This window comes from Eurosta solidaginis, chromosome 5 (assembly GCF_040869045.1).
Source record: "Eurosta solidaginis isolate ZX-2024a chromosome 5, ASM4086904v1, whole genome shotgun sequence".
NCBI lineage: Eukaryota > Metazoa > Arthropoda > Insecta > Diptera > Tephritidae > Eurosta > Eurosta solidaginis.
The window spans coordinates 43,974,419-44,000,097 of record NC_090323.1 but is presented as its reverse complement, the minus strand read 5'-3'; the positions used below and the strand labels follow the sequence as shown (position 1 = coordinate 44,000,097).

Sequence of the window (25,679 nt, the reverse complement as noted above, 5' to 3'; positions counted from 1 at the left end):
CTACGCTAGTGCGTTTTCTTGCGATGGATTGGTATCGTTGCAATCGAGTTTTGAACGGTTGCCGATTGTAAATAGTATTTTGTCAGCTACATCCTATGCCATTAGAAGCTAACTTGAAGTCAATAAATATATTTTTACGCCTTATATGCGAACCTAACTTTGGAGTTAATTTCAAAAAAAGAAACGCCGTAACAGGCAAGTACACATGTAGGTACATATGTATGTACGTTACATATTGAATTACAATATTAGATATGTATGCATATAATAAACAAAACAGAATTAAAAGCATGTGCTAATATAACAACTAAAAATTATAATAATTATTTTAAATTCAATTAAACAGAAAATAACAAATAATTCAATAAGCTTATACATTTTTATAAAATCGAATAAAATGGCTGTGTGCTATATTTATTCCAAAATGTTTAATATTTAGTTTCATATAAATACGAATGTTACGATTCTCAGCCTATAGTGCATAAATAGGCAATCTTGTGTACATATGTACATACTTGTAGTGTCATATGCATGATGAGACTTTAATTATTAATATTACTATATACACAATAAATATTAAGACAATTCATTGAAACGCGAAAAAGTTACGGTAACAAGTTTGCGCGAAACTTTTACGAGTTTAAATGATTTGCTATTTTTTTATGGTTATAAATATTTTGTAGCTATCGCGTACTTTTTGCTGTTAATTTACATTTATACATTTGATCCCTATTTCTCCAACTTCATTCTTAATCATGTATAAAAAAGAAAGAACTTAAATCTACGTTGCAATATATGTTTCATATGATTTTTGCCACTTTATATTCATTTGATGAATTTCTATGTTAAGTAGAGCTTGTTGGTGTGTTCATAGATGTGGTTGAAGTGTTAGCAATTGCAATTGCTGCTTGTGATTTACGTTGTCTGCGCCCCAATAGCAAATATGATAAATCGATAACCGGCTGCTCAGTGCCAGTAGTTTGAGTATTTTTCCATTTGAGTTTCATTGTGTTTAGTACGGATTCCAAATTGGTACGCTTATTTTTCATCGTCTAGGATGGGGTAGAAATAGTTAAATTATTTTCTATTTCTTTCAACATACACATCTTTCATGAAAATAAATTACCAAACAAACAGAGCTTTCTTATTAATATTACAGGAAAACAAGTAAGGAAGGCTAAGTTCGGGTGTAACCGAACCTTACATACTCAGCTGAGAGCTTTGGAGACAAAATAAGGAAAAATCACCATGTAGGAAAATGAACATAGGGTAACCCTGGAATGTGTTTGTACGATATGGGTATCGAATTAAAGGTATTAATGAGGGTTTTAAAAGGGAGTGGCCTTTAGTTATATATATGAAGGCCTTTTCGAGATATCGACCAAAATGTGGATCACGGTGACCCAGAACATCATGTCGGGTACCGCTATTTTATTTATATATGTAATACCACGAACAGTATTCCATGATTCCAAGGGCTTTTGATTTCGCCCTGCAGAACTTTTTCATTTTCTTCTACTTAATTTTACAAAGTTTTTTCTAAAGTTATATTTTGCGTCAAAAAAACCAATCCAATTACCATGCTTCATCCATTTTTTCGTATTTGGTATATAATTATGGCATTATTTCATTTTCGATATCGAAAAAGTGGGCGTGGTCATAGTCGGATTTAGCCCATTTTTAATACCAAGATAAAGTGAGTTCAGATAAGTACGTGAACTATGTTTAGTAAAGATATATCGATTTTTGCTAAAGTTATCGTGTTAACGGCCGAGCGGAAGGACAGACGTGTCTTCAAACGATTTCGCCCATTTTCACAGAAAACAGTTACCGCCATAAAAGCTATGCCCTTACGAAATTTCACAAGATTGGTAAATTTTTGTTCGACTTATGGCATTAAAAGTATTCTAGACAAATTAAATGAAAAAGGGCGGAGCCACGCCCATTTTGGAATTTTCTTTTATTTTTGTATTTTGTTGCACCATATCATTACTGGAGTTGAATGTTGACATAATTTACTTATATACTGTAAAGATATTAAATTTTTTGTTAAAATTTTACTTTTTTAAAGTGGGCGTGTTCGTCATCCGATTTTACTAGTTTTAATTTAGCACACATATAGTAATAAGAGTAACGTTGCTGCCAAATTTCATCTTGCAAAACTTTTAAATTACCTTCTTTTAAAAATGGGCGGTGCCACGCCCATTGTCCAAAATTTTACTAATTTTCTATTCTGCGTAATAAGGTCAACCCATCTACCAAGTTTCATCGCTTTATCCGTCTTTGGTAATGAATTATCGCACTTTTTCGATTTTTCGAAATTTTCGATATCGAAAAAGTGGGCGTGGTTATAGTCCGATATCGTTCATTTTAAATAGCGATCTGAGATGAGTACTCAGGAACCTACATACCAAATTTCATTAAGATACCTAAAAATTTTCTCAAGTTATCGTGTTTACGGACGGACGGACGGATATGGCCAAATTAATTTCTTTTTTTGCCCAGATCATTCTGATATATAGAAGTCTATATCTATCTCGATTAGTTTATGCTGTTACGGATTACCGTTATGCGAACAAAGTTAATATACTCTGTGAGCTCTGCTCAGCTGAGTATAATTACAAAATTTACAAACAGCGATGATTACTAGGACATATTTCTGAATTTCACTTCTTCACGGGAGCTCAGAATTGAACTCAAAATCTCCAACATTTATACTGTATACTTGTGTTAGGACCGATGTCTTTATCTACTTAGTAGATATAGAACTCTGCCTTGACACCAGTTTAAAGTATGAATGTTAAAGATTTCGAGATCAATACTCAGCTCCCGAAAAGCTAGCTTTTGAGAAAGTAAAATTCAAAAACAACAACAAGAGTAAATTTGTAATTTGTAAATTTTGAAATTTTTCTCTAATATCAATGACAAAAACAACAATTGTATAAAGCAATATTTAATTAATCGACATATTTAATAACTCGAAATTAAATACACATAAACAGAACTTTGGGTGATCTGGTCGTTCGTGTTATACAATCCGTGAACGAATTGAATTTTTTAAATTGAAACAGTGACGTGATCGTATACCACGATATGGACCCAGATCTTTACCTTTATAGAAAACAATACTTTTAATACGACCTCCTCGTCGTATTTTTTAACGTTGAACCACAATTAGAAGATAAATAATGATTGCATGTCGAAAGCTCGCTCAGAAAATCGACTCTTGCCTTTCATGTTTCACGACAATAAACTAGCAATCTGCGAAATATTCACTTTCTGCAGCTTATTGTACGAGCTGTTAAGAATAGATTAACCCTTTTGCCCATTTTGCGGTAAATAAAATCTGTGTATTAAGAGTACACCTCGAACTCTGCTGTCAAAGTCAAATTCTGAATTTAAAGTTCCAAAAAAAATCAACCTTTTTTCTTTATGAGAGATCAAAAAAACTGCTGGTATCATCTACAAAATTACTAAGACTTCTAATATACCACCGAAAGTACCTTTCTAATAAAAGTTTCGCTGAAGGGGATTGAATTATTCCCCTTTTTCTTTGCTGATAAAAATGTTTAACCGTTTCTGACATTATTGGCGTTTTTCCTCGATGAACTTTCTCAACTGCACACATACATATTTATTTGTTCCCAAATAAAAACCAACTTTGTTTATTTTTTGATTTCCTCTTGTTCTGAGATTCATTTTTAAATTTTATATTGCGCATAAACTTCAAAAAAAAAAAAGGAAAAAAAAATTATGGCCGACCATAAGAGAGAACGGTTACTCCCCGTAAGTGTTTTTATCATGGTATAAAAAAGAAGATAGTTCCACTCAAAATTTTTTGACGTATTTGGGGATTTTTGAAGTTTCATAATGTTTGTTGTTTTGCTAGAAGCGTTGCCATGCCGTTACTGTTTAAGGTGAAATTGTGGTTTTCCGGGATGGAAATTTCCTTCAGGATGAAAACGCATTGGTCATCTGAGACAATAATAATATGCTTTAGCACTATTTATGTGCATAAATATCGATTCAGAATACTGTAAAACATGCAATTTTATTAAAAAATAGTTGATAATTACTCATATTTTTATGGCAGCTTATAAATATATAAATAATATTTCCAACGCATGCGGCTCATTTTTTTTTCTTTTTTATTTAAAATAACTATGAAAGTAATTTAGTCGTATCCGTTAATATGAAATCCATCAAAATTAGAAACATTCGTAACATTTTTCTATCTGGTATCTGGTTTTGGTGAAATTGTCATTGTCCCCGCAAAAGTCAAGTGCCTAACGTCACACTAAATGGAACTACCTCCATTTTTTGTATCATGGTTTTTATCATGCTATTTATTGTAATTTTAAATTATTCAGGGCTGTTCAGCCCCTATACACTTGTAGCACTTTTGTTTTTGTTTTGCCCTGAATCATAGGCACATCTACTAATTCACACATTAAATATAAAAAAAAATATTTTCGCACTACCATATGCCCTCACATATAATTTCGAATCATATGAAAATGCTCGAATTTCTAATGAAAGTGCCAAGAAAAAGCACTCCCATATGAAGCTCAGGCACTTGTGTATGATCAATAAAATTTACACTAACAATTTGACAACTAAAAATTATTCAAAAATATAGCACTGAAAAAAATTTGTTATCAAAATTGATTCATAAATAAAATTAAAATAGATAACTGACCGCAGAGCTGAAATATATGGGGCATATGACCAAAGAATATAAGCAAAATTGAAGAGGAGCCTATTCTAACTTCATATGATATTAGTCAATTTCCCTCAAGGGAAATCAGTAACTAGTGATACAAATTTTTTGTTTCGGAACTAGTCCTAGAGTGCCAAATAAGTACTAGTTCGTTAGTAGCTAGACTTGCGGTTATAAAATCGACAGTTTGAATTTTTATATTTCGTATTTAACATATATTTTATAAATAGGCCCCCAACAAAAAAACTGCTACCAGCTTTAACGTGTTACGACTACATATAAGTATGCCTTTTTTTCAACACTATTCCACCAGTCCGGAACTATCGAAACATGCAGAATTTCGCTCCGGCTCGGGGCCAACGAAATAGTACCAAGTAAGAACTAGATATCAGCTGTAAAATTTTACACTAGTTCGTAATTATCGAAAAAGTGCCAATAAAGAACTAGTTCTAAAGTGGAAATTTGTATATAGTTAGGAACTAGTGAAAATGTAATGAACCGGAGACATTTTCCCCCGCCTAGGACAGCGCCATGTAAAATTCGACAGTTGAAAGCATGCAAATGAGATAGATAATGTAGAAGTGCACTAGTTTTGAACTGGAGATTCTCCTTCCGGGGTAGTTTCTGTGATTTTGTATTTAAATTTCGTATATTATTTTTCGTGGTTATGAGACATTCTTTGACTGCAAGTGAGGGAAACGTTATGCAACCATGCCTTTCATTTACATGTTAAACATTTTCTTAAATTCAAGTTGTATTTCAGCACCTCAGTAATCTCTGTTGCTAATATACGTAAATTTGAACACAAATTTAAAACAAACCGAGCGGAGCCCTCCAATTACCTAAGCATTTCGAAAGTTTTCAAATTCAATTTCCAGTGCAACATTCACGGAAATCTCCACATTATACATTATTGAAACGCAGATGATATATATATACATATATACATATATAACAAAAACTGAGACTATGGGTCAATGTAATTTTTCGCAACTTTCAGAATTAAATTTAGTGGCTCTTGTATGTTGATGATATAACTATTTAATTAATATTTCTAGCAAACATTTTTTAACTTGAAACTAAATCTTCAACTTTTCCCGACCTCAAACAAATAAAATGTCAAAAATTTTTTTTTTTAAATACAAAAAAATTTTCAGTACATGTATTGTGATGTGCACTTCCATATAAAAAATATGAAATGTAATTCTGCATGATTCAATCACAATAGGTTGGCTCGACAGACACATTTTTTGACAATTGCGGACATTTTGCTCCCAAATCGGATTGACATCCGTTAACTGTGTTGTTTCTTTGCAAATTTTCGAAAAATATTAGTAGTAGAAATAGGCAGCAACCAGTTTACAAATACCGGATAAGTACTGCTGAACTGCATAATTTCCTTAGAACATTTTTTTTTAGTTTTATATTGAATTTATTAACTATGCCGCGATCCATTAGTATGGCTGAACATTGAACATAGGTAATTTTATGAAAAGCGAGGACACCAAGAAATTGTGCACTTTCGTAAACCTATGAATATACGAAACCTAAATCAATTCAAAATTCATCGTTCAACGTCAAAACCTCGACTGATAAATCGATTCACGTAAAAATGTTATTAGTAAATAATGGAGATGCCATAACGAAATGTACTCATTGGGCATGTTAACTTATTTACGTAAAAGTATAGAACAGGAGTCTACTGCTAATACGCGTCCAAAAATATCGGGAGAGGTGACCTCGACAACAATAATCCGAAGGCGGAAAAGAAAAATTTTACCTCTGTCCGGAGATATTTGTAGTTGAAGTTGGCAAATTTTCATGTGATTGTTGTAATGTTTTTGTGCGCTGAAAAAGATTTTGTGTACAAAGGGATTTTGCACGCATTTAATTTTGATCCCACCTCGTTGGTGGACCGGCCAGGATAATTTTTTATAAGCTCGGGTGAAGGCCGCCAACGCAACCCGGGGTAATTTTTCGGCTTTTCGTAAATATCTTTTGAACGAACTAAAATTTTTATTTCCGCTTTCGAATTGTTGTTATCGAGGTCAATACGCGTCTTTTGACACTTCTCTCGACTTTCTGTTCTATTAATTCCGTATGTTCGGAACAATCGTCTCCATTTAAGAATTTGGGGAATCGGTTCATACAATTTGGAATATTTTGTATATACTTATTTGATATATTCGGATCTCGTGAGGTAGTATCAAATGAACGTATTCCGAATATACTAAACTAACGGTTTATCCGGAACGCTTCCATGAATACTTAACGGAAAAGAGCTTTCCGAAATTTCTGAATAAAAAAGTGAATACTCCCTGTGTAGAAGGACCGCACAAAAGCTTAACTCCTCTGTCAAGGTCAAGGTAGGAATATAAAGTTCTAAGACAATAAGCCACTTTCTTTTCTTTTTGTTTGTTCATTGCGGCTGCTGAGTAGCGTATCACTCCATGTCGGCTGCCTGTTCAAAATCGTGCTATATCAAAATATTTTTCAAAAATTTCCCAATTCAGGATTTGTCACAAAACCGCCCTATATTAGAGTTAGATTGAAGAACGCTTCATCTCAGAATGCTTTTCATTAACTCCCTTTTATAACAATATGCATTAAACTTATGCTTATATAGGGAGGTTTTGAAACAAATTTTGAGATATTGCATTTTTCAATAAAATTCTAACGTACGGCATTCTTCAAACAATTCCTGAAAGAATGACCAAACCAACATAACTTTATCAATTCACGAAATATTTAGTAGAAAATAAATTATTTCCCCAAAAACTTTTGGCATTTACAAATTTATTATCACTACTAACATACTGAAAAATATAGTTTTCTACTACAATTTTCACTGAAGGGGATTGAATTATTCCCCATTTTCCTTACTTCGTAAAAGCAACCCGTCAAGATTTTTCAATTTGGGAGTGTCAAAGATCTGTCATCATTGGAGAACAAACCTCTAGTAAATGAATCATGGTAATTCTGAATATGAATTGTAACTTTCTGAATGTCGATCAACTTTCTGAGAATCAGTTGAAATTTTCTGAATATGAATTACAATTTTCTGAATATTATATAAAAATTCTGAATATGAACTGCAACTTTCTGAATATGAAATGGAATTCTGAATATGAATTAGAACTTTCTGAATATCACATGGAAGTTCTGAATATAAATTGCAATTTTCTGAACATTAAATGAAAATTCTGAATATGAATTGTAATTTTCCGAATATTACTTGTAAATTTATGAATATAAATTGGAACTTTCTGAATATAAACTGCACAAGTAAAGGTGTCTAAGTTCGGGTGTATCAGAACATTATATACTCCGCGTGAGCTTCAATTGTACATTTCATTTCACATAAAATTACTTTTCTACATAACATGTGGCACCGCAAGTTAAAAAAATTTATTCCCATTTCCTCTTCCAATAAAACTTGATAGGTGAAATTTCATTGATTCAAAACCATTTTTTGCCAAGTTATAACTTATTATTTTCGTCTACGACCCTTTTAAAAATCTTTTATATAAAAATGGGTGTGGTCTTTAACCGATCTCGTCCATTTTTTCTAAAAATATTTCCTGCTATAGGGAAAATTTGTGTACCCAATTTTATTACAATCCGTTAATTTTTCTTCGAGTTATGGCTCCCGAAACATAGAAAATGGCTTAGACATAAAAAGGGCGGTGCCACGCCCATTTCTTTTAAATTTGAAGTTTTTCCTATTTATTGTTATAAATACACTTGGGAATAGATATAGCTTATTTTATTCGTCCACGACCCTTTTAAAAATCTTTTATATAAAAGTGGGCGTGGTCCATTAGCGATTTCGTTAATTTTTCTTCAAGGCATTCCTTATACTAAAGGCAACCTCTCTGCCGAATTTTGTCACCCCAGGTTTAACGATTTTTGATTTATGATTAATAATATTTATAAAATTGATTTTATCACAAGTGGGCGGTGCCACGCCCAATTTACAATTTTTTTCAAATATTTATCAAGAGTCTCAGTCCACGTGTCAAATTTCAACATTCTAGGTGTATTATTTACTAAATAATCAGGTTTTTTGTGTTTTCCAAAATGTTATATATATAAAAAGTGGGCGTAGTTATCATCCGATTTCGCTCATTTTCAATACCAATCTATTCTGGGTCCAGATAAACTCGTGTACCAAAGAAGATATCTCAATATTTACTCAAGTAATTGTGTTAACGGACGGAGGGACGGACATGGCTCAATCAAATTTTTTTTCGATACTGATTATTTTGATATATGGAAGTCTATATCTATCTCGATTCCTTTATACTTGTACAACCAACCGTTATCCAATCAAAGTTAATATACTCTGTGTGCAAAGCACGCTGAGTATAAAAAGGGTGTAGATGTTCACATATGTCACATCCCTAGGAACTAGGCCAAATTTTCACCTTTCTGTTTTATTTCATGCTTCCATTTCGAGATGACACACTTAAGATGGTTCTAAGTCTAGGAAAAAAATCGCCCTCTCTAAAATGTGTTTATAATTATCGATTAATGAAGCGAACAATTTATATGAGAAATATAGTTATTTAATGACCGAAAAGAAGTTAAATACGAAAATGAAGATAATCTTGTTATATGAAAACTAAGTCTGTAACAAATTTTGAAAAACATAAAAAAAAAAAATCAACGCGCTTCCAAAAAAATTATGTGAGAAATGTTTTTTTCGGCATCAAATAAATATATACGACACATCTTGAAGCGATTTTTTCTCAATTCACTGCTTAAACACCTTTTAAAGGGTCATTGTAAAGGTTTACAAGTAGGATATGTAGCAGCAAGCATACACACAGCCACGGTAACCTAATCAAAATGCTTGTTCGTGTTCGGTTTTTTGTGGATGCTATTTGGCACTGTTGTACTTCTTAGGTCCAAAAAAAGTGTAGTAGCTGCTAACAAAATCTGCGTAAAAACTTGATTGTAAAATTACAAAGAAATACCCTTATTTACTTTCAAACGAGCACTTAATTACATCTCTCTTTAAAATCCATATGTTTTGGACAATTATAGTTATCAAATTGTGATACTTAATTACTGGGGACGATTGCTAAAACACGACCAAAACCGTCGGTGGAGGTATTAATAGACGCGTTTTTGCCTCGTTTCAAATAATTCGAATACTTTTTCGCCTTTGGATTATTGATACCAGGACAAAACGCGTTTTTTCATATCTCTTTCCAAATTTTTGGACAGGTTATTGCATTCGACCTTGGTTTCAAATTGTTTTTCGCGGAGAACTTTTGAACGGGTAGAAAAACTTAGCACCCGTGTTTGTATTCTTAATGCTGGAATAACTACGCGTCCTCAGATACCCCAATTGAAGACTTTTGTATAATTTTTTGTAGGACCCATATAGATGCACTTTACATTTTCATACTAAATTCGTTCAAAAAAATTTAGCATCACAGCAACCCATATCTGATATTCCGCTCCTTTTTTTGTTTCCCTGCGTCGCTTTCGACGACAGCAACCCTGGTAATTTTGACACTTCGTTCAGTGTAAAACTCATGTTCCACGCAGGTTCCACGCTAGTTTGACATTGACCGAAGTGTCAAACGGCAGTGTGTTAGAAAGAGAAAGGAATTGTTTCCTTCTCAAACATATCATACCTGTAAACCTGTACTATGTAAAGGGTAATTCTTTACTTTAGCTCACAACTGCTAAAACTCGTCCAAAAATATCGAGAGGTGCCAAGAGACGCGTTTTGGACCCAGGATTACGAATCCGAAAGCGGAAATTGGAAATTTTATTTCTTTTCGGAGGTATTTGCAAACAAAATTAAAAATTTTCATGCGGTTGTTGTAATTTTGATGATTTTGTGGTACCCACAAGAAAAACTGTGGGTAAAAGTGTTTTGCGCGGTTATAGTTTTGGTCTCCAAACCGGTGTTGGACCCACCCAAGGTAATTTTTTATAAGCGCGGCCCAGAAAGGTGTTCTGCGCAAAACTACTATGGATCCAACCCCCGGTTACGGAGCACTCCAGGGCCATTTTTCGGTGTTTTGGAAATATCTTTTGATAGAAATAAAATTTTTAATTGCCGCTTTCGGAATCATGGCTGTGGGTTCAAAACGCCGTCTTTTGGCACCTCTCGCGATATTTTTGGACGAGTTTTTGCAGTTGTGAGCTAGAGTAAAGAATAACCTTTTAAAGTACTTTCCCATATGAGATACACTATACAACTTTATAAGCAACGTATCTGTTTTTACCTGCTGACTCGGTGGTATTACAGTGTATGTATGTACTGTTCCTGGAAAACAACTGTTTCGCCGTCTGCGACCGCCAATAGTTTGCGGTTTCGAAGCTGCAGATGCACTACTTGTACACGGATTTGCCGATGTTGTGCCTGTCACTGCTGTAAGTATAGGCGCCAGAGTTGAATTGGTTACGTTTGGTATAATTTCACCATCAGACTTTGGCCGTTTCGGTTTTAATAATGACGGGTCAATATCATGCGGCTGAAAAAGAAAATGTGTAATATTAGTATGTTATGAAAGAAATTTAACGGGAAATGGAAACAGTTCTGAAGCTTTTACTATACATAGGAGTCTAGACATTTTCAAGTCTAAGTGCGACCTCAAATTGCTTTTCATAACACTATGCGACATTTTTTTCTGGGTATTGGACCAAACTCAATTTTTTGTAGAGATTGAGGCTTAAGTAGACAAAGTACTATCTCCGTTTTTCGAAGTTAGCCTCTAAAAATAATATCGGCTTTCGAAGTGCGAAATTCTACATTATGAAATTTTATTTTTTTTTGTTAACGCGTTCAGCAAATTAAAAAAGTAAAAATGTGGTCGTGGTCCGCCGTTTTCTTTTATTTGAATGTCTGAATTGGTTTTTTGAAATATTACAGTACGAGCAATTCCAGTGGAGAGTATGTACAGACATAAAAGTAGTAGCCACTATCATGGGACTATCTCACTTTTCACCTCGTATAATAGCTGTTATACTAAATTTCTCAAAAAAAGAATTCAGCCCTTCAAATAAGGGAAAAGAGCGGACCACTACCACATTTTTACTTTTTTAATTTGCTGAACGCGTTAACAAAAAAAAAAAAAAAATTTCGAAATGTAAAATTTCGAAATTCGAAAGCCGATATCTATTTTTTGGAGGCTAACTTCGAAAACCGGAGATAGTACTTTGTCTACTTAAGCCTTAATCTCTACTAAAAGTTAATGAGTTTTGTCCAATACCCAGCCCAGTGTAATATATGTAATTCAGTTTAAGGAAAAAATCTAGTCTTAACTCACCGCATAGCTTTTGCAAATTTTCAGCTTCTCCGGAAACTTTCTAAATGCATACGTTTTTGTACAAGTTGGATAATTGACTTTAGCTTTCGAGAAGAAACGAGCCGTTCTATCTACACGCAATTCACAAATATAACAATGAGCCTCATCGTTACACTCCACCGGGCGTCCCTTGCAAAATGTAGTCTTATCTAGTACCCAGCAACGACCAATAACTAGTTCGATGGGTATAACTTCATAAAGTGGCACACGAACCACTTCGTTGGGATAGAAACGACGCGATGGTTCATGGAATGTTTCATGCGGACGTAAGAAATGATGACCAAATATGAATCGTTTACCCTCCCCATTTTTCCACAGGCGTTCCACACGAAAAATATCACATTCATTATAATCAATCGAGCCTATAGTCTCATATGTGTGCTTCTGTTTTGGCACAACATTACCGGCGGCATCTTTAACTGGTATATCACGCAATACATAGACGGCATCACCTTGACGCACATGCAAATCACCACGCAGCAGAGTCAAATAATAACGATGTCCTTCTTCCGTGTAATCATCTAAAGGTATTTCACGATCGACAATGCGTGGCTCACAACGTTCGCATAGATAATTATCAGCATTTACATCGGCTTTGGTACATTCCGTGTGTTGCCAAACCATACAACGTGCGCATTGTATCATGAGACCCTCATCTTTATGCAAACCACAAATACAACGTATTATATCTTCAGTAGATGTTGGTGTTATTATTGTAGCGCTTGTGTCAATAACTGACGAATCTTTCAGGATACCCAAATTTGCTTCAACTTTGTGCTTTTCTAGAGCTAATTTTGTTTGATCAACAATAAAACCCATTAAAATTGATTCATCGCCGCCAACTATTTCCAGTAAGCGCGCATAAGCGTCCCGTTTTTTTCGTTCATAAAGTGTGATGAGCTCGTGTAAAGCTGCCTCTTGACGACTACCTTTAGCTGCCTGTTGATGTGCGATTTCAAAAACCTGTTGCATATCCGCATTAAACTCTGAGGGCAGTTTGTAGTAACCTTGTTCAATATTAGTTTGCACAGTTTTCCAATCAATTAATGTTGTTGATTCTTGTGCTGTTGTTGTTGTTGTTGATTTTATAGGAGTCTTCACTGATTTCCTTCGCTTCTTTCCAACAACACTGCCAATATAATGATCACTTATGTTAGCACCGACCCCTGTAGACTTACTATTTGCCAACGCTACAGCGACAAGCGTTTGCTTTTTATCTTTGGTATCTTTGAGTATTTCCAATGACATACATATATCACGTAATATCACTGCAATTTTTGCCATTTTTTCGACTTCGGGATCTTGCACGGCATGTGTAAGGCCTCGTGTTTTTATGCTACGTGGTGAACGAACTGCTGTTAGTTGCCCCGTGAGCAATGCTGGTGTAGAGGAGCGTCGTGTAGTGATGCCACCAACAATACTTTTAATATTTGTAAGTGAAGTGATGTTATTAGTTGAGGTCGTCGGTGAAGCGATGGAACTGCCATTTACTTTTACTTCACGAGCATTTTGCTTGCGCTTAGCCTTGCAACGTCGTATCTGTAATACAAAATTCATGAGAACTAATAGATATTGTATATAGTGTCAAGTATAAGCTAATCTGTTTCTTTGTTTACTAATCTCCTCAAACATTCTACGAGAACTCACAATTTAGGAATCCGAGATAAAAAAATAAATAAATGTAAGGCGCGATAACCTCCGAAGAGATCTAAGGCCGAGCATCTCTTCAAATTTGCGTCGTGCTCCTCTTGATTTTTCCTACAAATTGGCCGGATGGGACCTACATGATTTTATACCAACTCCGAACGGCATCTGCAAGGCAGATGAGTTTTCAATGAGAGCTTTTCATGGCAGAAATACACCCGGAGCGCTTGCCAAACACTTCCGAGGGGCGACCCCGCTTAGAAAAATTTTCTTCTAATTGAAAAACCTTATTTCCAAAAATTTTGATGTTGCTTTGCTCGGGGTTTGAACCCAGGGCATCCGGTGTGGTAGGCGGAGCACGCTACCATCACACCACCAGGAATCCGAGATATGAGTCCGAAATATGTGAAAAATTTTAGTTTCGGAATGTGCTATACGAAAACCAGCACTTTCAAAATTTTATACCTCAATATAAAAAATTTTTAAAGTGTTAGTTTTCGTATGGCACGTCGAAATATGATCATATGTATTAGACTGGGTCGATATATTAACCGATATCGCGCCATCGATTTTTCGATAGGATTTGGGCTCAGGAAAAAAGTTCCACTACGCATACCCAAAAAAATAATTCTCGAAATTTAATTCTTTTTAATTTTTTTCGACTTTCATTTTTAAGGTTTTCTTCATGACCTACTAAAAAAATTTTCATTTAATTGTAAAATTTCCATGTATACCCTGTCCGACCCAAAAATGTCTGCTAAAACGTTGTCGATAACATATTTTTGAAAAAGGCCTTCGGGGAGTGTCCTTATCGCTACAACAACAACAACAACAACAACAACAAAAAGTTTTCTAGATGGGACAGGGATCGAGATATTTAGAGAGTCCATTTACGACAACTGGAGTCTTGCGATCGCTATTTGAGTAAGTTCCGAACTTGGAAATTTCGCTTTCGAGTTTTAAAGAACTTCCCGATAACCCAGAGACCTGAAACTAAACGAAGGTTGAAATATTAAGGATAAAACAGTTTCCTAGATGGGACAGGCGTCGAGATATGTAGAGGTATTAAAAAGCCCATATTGAATTCTGTAATCTTGTGATAGATTTTCAAGTAACTACTCACTGAGTTACAAACATGAAACCTTACACATTTTTCAGGACACCTTGAAATGCAACAAAAGGAGAAAATAAAAAGAAGATACAAATTTTTTAAGTACTTCCTTTATATAAATGAACCAAAAGAAAAGAAAAATGTCTCTTTAAGCAGGACATAATATTGTTACGAATATTAGCAAAACTAAGGACTGCTGCCAGCTCTAAGCCGATCTAAGCAGTGACGTGAATGCACATCAATAATTCAATCATTATGTATCTACATAAACGAATCAATAATTGCGTCTACACATATGTACACATTCCGACGAGCAACATTTACATACAAGGCAGCGAGAGATGAGATGTCACACACCGATGAATTTACTTATACGCTTATGTGTGTGCGGGAGACTGTAAACTACAAACACATGCATATACCTTATCTGAGTTGTCACAAGAGAGAGCAATAATTTGTGCACGTAGTTGTGGCTGGCGATTTTGTAGCCGAAACAACTAGTAACTTCTGGAAATCGAAGAGCCTAGAAGTATGCAGCGTAAACTATAAAAGCGGCGCCAGCGAGTAAGAAGTAATTCAGTTTGATTTGAATTGTCAAGCAGTTACGAGTAAGACGATATCTAGCGAGCAATAGCACTATTATTTTGAAAGTCAGTTTCCTTTAAGATATCAGTTTGGTTATTAAGCTATTCGTTGCACCGTTTGAGTGTTATTGTGAAGTACTTAATAAAGGCCATTTTTCCATCATTCAATATTGGAGTTATTTATTCAACAGTTTAGTGATTCGAACTTAGCAGAGGATTGCAAATAAGAGGATTTGCAGAAAATTCGTTACAATTGGTGTCAGAAGTGGGATTGTTGAATAAATTCTAGAGGACAACAAGGACATGGCAAAGTTAAGTGAATTGAAGATCCCGCAACTGAAGAAGGAGTTGGAGAGCCGTGGATTGAATACAAGCGGCGTTAAACTCGAACTTCAGGCACGGCTACGAGAAGCAATGGAAGCAGAAGGAATTGATGTGGAAGAGCATGTCTTTCATCTTGATGGCGAGGAGACAACAAAAATTGAAGAGAAGAACGAAACATCGCAGACGGTTACCAGTACAGACTTGAACATGATTTTAGCTGCAATATCTGCTCAAACATCGACAGTGTCATCTCAACTGGCAGAACAGCAGACATATATGGAATCGCAGGAGAACCGTATAACATCCAAGATGGAAGAACAGAAGACATATATGGCATCACAACTAGAATCGCAGGAGACACGCATAACATCGAAGATTGAAGCACAAGAAACGCGTATGGCAGAAATGTCGACACAGATTACATCAAAGATGGAGACACAATTGGAAGAACAGAAGACATATTTGGCATCTCAACTGGAAGCGCAAGAGGCACGTATATCTGAAATGTCGGCACAAATTTCGGAACAGGTATCAGCGCAGCTCTTTGTGAAACTGGAAGAGCAGGATGCAAAAATTTTACAACTCGAGGACAAAATTGATGCCGAAATAGAAGCGTTAAAAGGTCGTATGGAGCAGTTACAACTAAACCGCCCAGCTGTTTCAGCGAGTAATCCAAAGGTAAAGACACCATCCTTTGACGGTTCTGTTCCTTTTCAGGTCTTTAAGCTACAGTTTGAGAAGACCGCAGCAGTGAACCAATGGAATGCTGAAGATAAAGTTGCAGCTCTGTTCGTGGCACTGAAAGGGCCTGCCGCGGAAATCTTACAGACCATCCCAGAGTACGAGCGGAACCACTACGAAACATTGATGAGCGCTTTAGAGAGACGTTACGGAAGCGAGCATAGGAAACAGATATTCCAAATTGAGTTGCAAAACCGCTACCAAAAAGCAAATGAAACATTGCAGGAGTTTGCTTCAGATATTGAAAGATTGGCTCATCTTGCAAATGCGGACGCACCCGTGGAATACACTGAAAGGGTAAAAATCCAGAGTTTCATAAATGGCATACGGGACGTGGAAACGAAGCGAGCTACATACGCAAACCCAAAGCTGACATTTTCTGAAACGGTATCACATGCATTGACTCAGGAAACGGCCTCACTATTGAGTAAACCAGCATACAAAGCTCATCGTGTAGAAGTGGAAAGACCAGATTGGGTAGACACTATTTTGGAAGCACTGAAGGGATCACAACAGAAAAATGCCGGAGTTATTAAATGTTTCAAGTGCGGCAACCCAGGTCATATTGCACGACATTGCAGCAGCGGTCCCAATAGCTCCAACAATGTGGGTGGTCGTAAACGCAGAGCAGAAGGTGATGAGCAAATATCCAAGACCACTCAATCGTTAAACTAAATCGAGTCAGCCGCAAGGGGCGACAGCTGGCTCCCGCAATTGAATGCCCCATAATCTCTATCTCGCAGATTGGAAGAAGATCGAGCAACCTTACTGTTGGAGGACATGTGGACGGAAAGGAACGGTTATTGACTATAGATACGGGTGCATCTCATTCCATCATTCGAGCGGATTTAGTCAACAAAAAGATAAGACCATTGCTTGGAGCAAGATTACGTACAGCCACGGGAGAGGACACCCAGGTAATTGGAGAAGTAGAATGTGAAGTCGCAATTGGGAACGTCATGGTAGTACACAATTTTATAGTGGCAGAAATTGTTGATGAAATCATAATTGGAGTGGACTTCTTAATCGACCAGGGCATCAAGATCGACATGCAAAGCAAGACGATGCGATATAAAAACATGGATGTACCACTTAATTTCGGCTACGAGAGAGGCTACAGCAGTAAACGAGTGCTGGTGGAAGAGAGTCAGCAAATACCACCAAAATCCGAAGCAGTCATCTGGGCAAAGGTTGATGGAGATTGTGGGACAAACAAATTGTGGGTTGTCGAAGCAGCAAACAAATCAGCACTAAACATACTTGTAGGAAAAACCCTGGCTATGACAAAACAAGATGGACGTATTCCGGTAAGAGTACTCAATGAGTTCAAGTCACCACTCAAACTGACTAAAGGAGCTATTTTGGGAAGATGCCAAGAGGCTGAAGTGGTTATTAACTGTGAACAGCTCCAGGAACACGTTTCAGCTAGTAATACTGATCTTTCAAATGACATCACGGCATGGATGCAGGGACTAGAGGAAGCATATCAGAGTAAGGCAAAACAACTGCTCCTAAAGTACGCGAACATATTTGACCAGGATGATTCTAAACCAGGCCGCACCAACGTTGTGAAACATCAAATTGACACTGGAGATGCGAGACCGATCCGTCAAGCTCCACGTAGTGTTCCACTGGCGAAGCGGGAAGTTGTGAGTCAAATCATTCAAGAAATGAACGACAGCGGCGTCATCGAACAATCAGCTAGTCCATGAAGCTCACCGGTAGTACTTGTAAAAAAAAAGGATGGAAAAATGAGGTTTTGCGTGGACTACCGGAAGTTGAATGACGTAACGAAAAAGGATAGCTACCCATTGCCAAGAATTGACGACACTCTGGACTCGCTATCTGGTACGAAATGGTTTTCCACGCTGGACTTGAAAAGCGGCTACTGGCAAGTGGAGGTGAAGGAGGAAGATAAAGAGAAAACAGCCTTCAGTGTCGGTGATGGTCTTTGGCAATTTACAGTGATGCCTTTTGGACTTTGTAATGCACCAGCTACTTTTGAGAGACTCATGGACCAGGTACTGAAAGGACTACATTGGAAAACATGCTTGGTGTACCTGGACGACATCATCCTATTGGGCAAGAACTTTGATGAACATCTTAAGAACTTGGAGGAAGTTTTCCAGAGAATAGCTGGCGCTGGTCTGAAGTTAAGTCCCAAAAAGTGTGCGCTGTTTAAAAAGGAAGTCAATTATTTGGGTCACAAGGTAACGACAGAGGGCATCTGCACTGCGAACGAAAAAATAGAGGCTGTACAGGATTGGCCAAGACCACAGAATCTACATGAATTAAGAAGTTTTCTTGGGCTGTGCACATATTACCGCCGATTTGTACCAAATTTTTCCAGCGTAGCCCATAGCCTCCATGAGCTTACAAGAAAAAACAAAGCTTTTGAATGGAAGAAGGAGCAAGAAGTGGCTTTCCAAACATTGAAGGAGCGTTTGTGCACTGCCCCAATGTTAGCATATCCGATTCCAGGAGCAACATTTATTCTAGATACAGATGCAAGTGGATATGCTATAGGAGGCGTTTTATCACAACTGGTCGATGGACAGGAGAAGGTAGTTGCATATTACAGCCGTTCGATTGGAAAACCAGAGAGGAACTACTGTGTTACGCGGAGAGAGCTGTTGGCATTGGTAGAGTGCATTAAACATTTTCACAAATACCTCTACGGCCAGCGATTCCATGTCAGGACAGATCACGCAGCATTGAAATGGCTTCTGCAGTTCCGTAATCCGGAAGGACAATTGGCACGGTGGATCGAGCGACTTCAAAGCTATGACTTTTCCATTGAGCATCGAAAAGGTAGTACCTATGGAAATGCCGATGCAATGTCACGAAGGCCATGTAGTTTGGAATGCAAGCACTGTTCAAAGGCCGAGGCTAAAGAAGACATTATAGATGTCCGGCTAATGACTATAACGTGTACGGATGAATGGGACAAGGAACAACTAAGAAAGTGTCAGCTAGAAGATACAGATCTGTCACATGTTATGCAAGGGCTCGAACGAAACGAAAGACCAAGCAGAGAGGATATGTCAGCGGAGAGTCCCATTGCGAAGTCATATTGGGCACAGTGGAACAGTTTGGAATTGATATCCGGTTGCTTGCATCGAGTATGGGAGAGTGAGGATGGTCAGTGCAAGAAGAAACTTATAGTTGTTCCCAGAAAGAGGATTCCTGACGTGCTCAGCGAGTTGCACAATGGTCCAAGTGGAGGCCATCTTGGAATCACGAAGACACTCGAGAAAATTAAGCAGAGATTCTATTGGGTTGGTTGCCGTCAGTCGGTCACCGAGTGGATTGCCAATTGCCAGGTATGCAACAGAGCGAAAGGGCCCAAAACCCGAAGTCGTGGCCAGATGAAGCAGTATATTTCAGGTGCACCATTTGAAAGGATCGCCATGGATGTCGCAGGTCCATTTCCTACTAGCAACCGCGGAAACAAATACGTACTGGTGGTTATGGATTATTTCAGTAAATGGCCAGAGGTATACCCAATCCCAAACCAAGAAGCAGAAACAGTAGCAGAAGTGGTTAAAAACGAATGGGTTGCAAGGTATGGTGTACCAATGGAGTTACATTCTGACCAAGGCAGGAATTTTGAATCAGCTGTGTTCCAAGAACTGTGCAAGAAGTTGGGCATTCGAAAAACACGGACAACTGCATTGCATCCTCAGTCCGATGGTATGGTGGAACGTTTCAATAGAACATTGGAGGAACATTTAAGGAAAGTAGTCGACAAGTACCATAAGGACTGGGATACACACATATCATTATTCTTGATGGCCTACCGATCGGCAGTACATGACACAACGGGCCAAACTCCCGCAAAAGTAATTTTTGGCAATGACCTTCGACTGCCAGCTGATTTGAAGTATGGGATAGATGCCGATGCGGAGAGGAATGTCAAGAAATCCACTGATGTCTTAGAAGAAGAGCTGAGAGAGATACACGATCTGGTAAGGCAACGAGCAAAGATTATGAGTGACAGGATGAAAGCGAGGTACGATAAAGCAATTAATTCGGAAGGGTTTCAGGAAGGAGATTTGGTGCTGCTATACAACCCACAACGAAAAAAAGGTTTGTCCCCGAAATTGCAGTGTAACTGGGAAGGCCCATACAAGGTTGTAGGACGGATCAACGATGTAGTGTACCGCATACAAACCACTACCAAACCACGAACCAAAATGAAAGTGGTTCATTTGGAGAGATTAGCAGCGTTTAGATCGAGAGATTTGTCTGATCGGGACGATCAGACTTAGGTGGAGGGCAGTGTTACGAATATTAGCAAAACTAAGGACTGCTGCCAGCTCTAAGCCGATCTAAGCAGTGACGTGAATGCACATCAATAATTCAATCATTATGTATCTACATAAACGAATCAATAATTGCGTCTACACATATGTACACATTCCGACGAGCAACATTTACATACAAGGCAGCGAGAGATGAGATGTCACACACCGATGAATTTACTTATACGCTTATGTGTGTGCGGGAGACTGTAAACTACAAACACATGCATATACCTTATCTGAGTTGTCACAAGAGAGAGCAATAATTTGTGCACGTAGTTGTGGCTGGCGATTTTGTAGCCGAAACAACTAGTAACTTCTGGAAATCGAAGAGCCTAGAAGTATGCAGCGTAAACTATAAAAGCGGCGCCAGCGAGTAAGAAGTAATTCAGTTTGATTTGAATTGTCAAGCAGTTACGAGTAAGACGATATCTAGCGAGCAATAGCACTATTATTTTGAAAGTCAGTTTCCTTTAAGATATCAGTTTGGTTATTAAGCTATTCGTTGCACCGTTTGAGTGTTATTGTGAAGTACTTAATAAAGGCCATTTTTCCATCATTCAATATTGGAGTTATTTATTCAACAGTTTAGTGATTCGAACTTAGCAGAGGATTGCAAATAAGAGGATTTGCAGAAAATTCGTTACAATATTGATAAACTTTGGTATTCAAATTTTAGCATAACCACTGTAAAAATTTGTATGAGGAACAAAAATATAAAGGTGGAGTGCAATAAATAGGCTTTCGATATAATCTTTACCAAACCCCGGCAATGTGCGCTCCACCTGCAGCTTCAGAGTATCACATTGTCCACAACTAAGGCATGTGAAAACATACTGCTGACGTCAATGAGATGATTGACGATCTGGAACAATATCATCAAATTGCGTATGAGTTTCTGGAGGCTTGTGATACGGGATTGACAGTATACGATTCCAATACCCAACATTTAACTATGCTAGCCAAGCATTGAGGTAGGCTCATTGAGCTGAAAGAGGTGGACAGCTATAGATTTACCTGATGACAAAAAAAACTTTAACCTATCGGATCTTTATTTGAAACAGCTCTGGCTAACCCTGTTTAGACAAACATGAAACATGATCCCAGCTGTATGATCAAACCTGACAGACATTGCTCTGACTTTCTCTATATGTCCACCTGCCTCTCCTCTGTCCAACCCTCTTCCTCCCTTAATACCTCTCCCCTCTGCATTTTCTAGCTTACCTAAATCGGCTCATTCATTATCCTTATTTTAAACTTCCTGCTAACCTCTTTTTACTACTTTGTCTCAAATCATTATTCTTATTCTTACTTTATCTTCTTCTTGTTCTCTTGACTTTTCCGACTTATCTCTAACTTCCACTACTTTTTCTTCCATTTCCATGTGTTCTATTTTCATTTATGTCCTCATTTCCAATGTGGAAATATATAGATTTGGGGTTTTCCGCACATTACGTTATTTAAGTAGTAAAATGTAGCAAAATAGTGCCAATAATTTCCCACCCTACTACGTTAAAATTAATGACCCGATTATGAGGGTCGTAAATTTTTTGTTGTGGTACTACTGACTTCACCTGTCTGGTTTTATTACATCACTAGCAGACCCGGCAGACGTTGTTCTGCCCTAAATTTGGCCTATCTGCATACATTTTAATAAGCTTTTTCCATCTAACTCTGCCCTACCCCTCTACACTTTTTCCTAATGTTTTTATTCACTCCTCCCTCCGTCTTTTTCGCTTCATCTCCGTCTTCGTCTCATTCTATCACTTTCCCAGTCTCCTTCTCCTTCTTTCTTTTCTCTTCTCTCAAGTTTTTCTCCTTCTCCTTCATCTCTTATTGCCAGTCCCAGAGGGTGGTATGTACTTTGTTCCAGTCCCATTCCATTCCGAGTCTCAGTCCCAATCCCACTCCGAGTCTCAGCCTCAGTCCCAGTCCTAGTCCTAATCCCAGTCCGTCTCTGGTACACTTCCCAGAAAAAAGCATCGTAAATACTAATATAGGCAAATTTATATACGAAATTTCAGGCAAATCGAATAGGACGTATGTAAATAGGTATGTGGGTATTATTAATTCTTGTCTTTATTTCGGCTTCGCATGCATATTTATCAGTTTTGCCAGGTTGATGCGACTAAATCGAATATCACAATGAACTTTAGAGCTCTCAGCAACAGCTTTCATTTGATATCCATAATACACACACATTCTAGGGGTATCCGGGTCCATGTTTTGGCCTATATCTCGAGACCCTAGCCTCCCAGTTGTATGAAAATTATCCTGTACTATAGCACTCATCAACAGTTTTCATTTGATATTCATATTGTATAAACACATTCTAAATTATACTGTACTATAGCACTCATCAACAGCTTTCATTTACATATGTAATACACATTACCTACAGATGAAAAATTGTGGAGACAGTGGTGAAGGATCAACTTGTGGCATACTTAGAGAATCACAATGTGATTATCCCAGAACAATCGGGATTCAGGAAGAGCCATTCTTGTGAAACAGCGTTGAATATGGTAATTGCGATTGGAAAGAAGACATGGCGGACAAAAAATTTACGGTGTCTGTCTTCTTGGATTTAAAACGGGCTTTTGAAACTGTCGATAGATCTGAGCTATTGGACGTTATGTTTAAAATTGGTATAAGAGGAAAGGCGTTGGAATGGTTCCGGAGTTATTTGGGTGACAGAAAACAGAGAACGATAATTGGAAAGGAGGTTTCATCAGTGGTGGATGTTAACATTGGTTTACCACAAGGCTCGGTCTTGGCGCCAATATTGTTTACATTGTATATCAATGATATCAAAAGATGCTTAAAATATTGTAAAATACGTCTATTTGCGGATGATGCATTGCTTATCATAAGTGAAAAATATGCAGAATGTGCCATGCTGAAAGTACAAGAAGACCTGGACTCGCTATACAAATGGTTATGCCTTAGAAAACTGAAATTAAATGTCGAAAAAACTAAGTTCATGATATTTTGTAAAAACACTAATATCATAAGTAACAATAGTTTAAATAATATTACGCTGAAGGTAAAAAACATGGAAATCCAAAGAGTAGACAAAATTAAGTATTTAGGAGTTTTGATTGATGATAATCTAAATTTTGGGGAGCATGTAACTTATCTGGAAAGGAAAATTGCACAGAAAATAGGCTTCATGTATAGAACATGTAAACATATCAGTCAAAGTCATAAAATATTGGTATATCGTTCAATTATTGAACCACACTTTATTTATTGTCCTACTATTCTGCTATTAAGTAATGATATATATATTAAGAAACTTCAAATACAGCAAAACAAGGCAATGCGATTTATTTTAAAATGTCCTCCAAGAACGCCAAAAATTGTAATGCTCAATAGATTAAACTGGCTTAGTATTAAACAGTCAGTTAGTTATTTCACATTGAAATTTATACACCAACTTAGGTTAGGAATGTTACCGAATTACCTGAGTAGTAAAATACATTATAATCATGAAATCCACAATTATGGAACAAGAAATTGCAATAATATAAGACTGCCTAGAATAAGAACTGAGTTCGCCAAAAGGTCTCTTGAATATTTAGGGTATAAAATGTATAATGAGTTACCTTCTGATTTGAAAGACTGTGAAAATATTAGTAAGTTCAAAGAAAAATTGTTTTTATATTGTACGTCACTAAATGTGACATGAGTATTTATGTTTAATCTCTTATTTTAACCTAAACTAGGTCTTAAAGACCGTAATAATAAATAAATAAATAAATAAATTTATATATGTGTATAAACACATTCTAGGGGTACCCGGGTCCACGTTTTGAGCTATATCTCGAGACCCTAGCCTCCCAGTTGTATGAAAATTATCCTGTACTATAGCACTCGACAACAGCTTTCATTTGATATCCATATTGTATAAACACATTCTAGGGGTACCCGGGTCCACGTTTTGGGCTATATCTCGAGACCCTAGCCTCCCAGTTGTATGAACATTATCCTGTACTATAGCACCCATCAACAGCTTTCATTTGATATTGTATAAACACATTCTAGGGGTACCGGGTCCACGTTTTGGGCTATATCTCGAGACCCTAGCCTCCCAGTTGTATGAAAATTATCCTGTACTATAGCACTCATCAACAGCTCTCATTTGATATCCATATTGTATATACACATTCTAGGGTTACCCGGGTCCACGTTTTGGGCTATATCTCGAGACCCTAGCCTCCCAGTTGTATGAAAATTATTCTGTACTATAGCACTCATCAACAGCTTTCATTTGATATCCATATTGTATAAACACATTCTAGGGGTACCCGGGTCCACGTTTTGATCTCAAGACCCTAGGCACGTAGCGAAAAAAGGTAGACGTTGGCCGATTCTCAGACCTACCCAATATGCTCACAAAATTTCATGAGAATCGGTGCAGCCGTTTCGGAGGAGTTAAGCCTCTAACACCGTGACAGAAGAATTTTATATATTAGATGAGCTTGGAGGAAAATTTAAAATAAATTACAGACTTTTTACTTAAGCAAGAATACAAAAATTGCCTGGAAGTCAAAAGTGCATGCTCAAATAGTTTAGGATAATGCTAAGCAAAGATGTACAAAAATTTCTGGAAAGATATAAAAAATCCTCGATTTAAACAGTTGTTTCGAAACTTTTTTGGTATTAAATATATTTTTTTGTAGGTTTCTTTTATAATCGGCATCGGCCTCTGAAAAAAAAAACCGGCAATGGTCGGACCCTAAAAATTGTATTTCATATGACAACCGACAAGTGATAATGGAACTACCTTCTTTCTTATACCATGACTAGTGATAGAACGATACGAGTACTGAGTAAGTAGTATCGATACTTTTCCAAATAATAGTCGAGTATTTCGTACTCGATACTTTTTTCCAAGCACTGAGTAAAGTATCGACC

General features: G+C 36.9%; 1 protein-coding gene across 1 annotated transcript in view; it reads right to left on the bottom strand.

Moving 5' to 3' along the window:
• Positions 1-200: 200 nt before the first annotated feature.
• The window catches only part of ash1 (histone-lysine N-methyltransferase ash1), a 112,212-nt gene continuing 86,733 nt past the window's right edge, over positions 201-25,679 (bottom strand). Inside the window, exons 6-8 of the mRNA XM_067789050.1 lie at positions 12,013-13,590; positions 10,969-11,217; positions 201-1,052 (exon numbers count right to left, since the gene is read on the bottom strand). Coding sequence (XP_067645151.1) covers positions 846-1,052; positions 10,969-11,217; positions 12,013-13,590 — 2,034 coding nt within the window. The 3' untranslated portion in view covers positions 201-845. The remainder of the gene's footprint in view (positions 1,053-10,968; positions 11,218-12,012; positions 13,591-25,679) is intronic.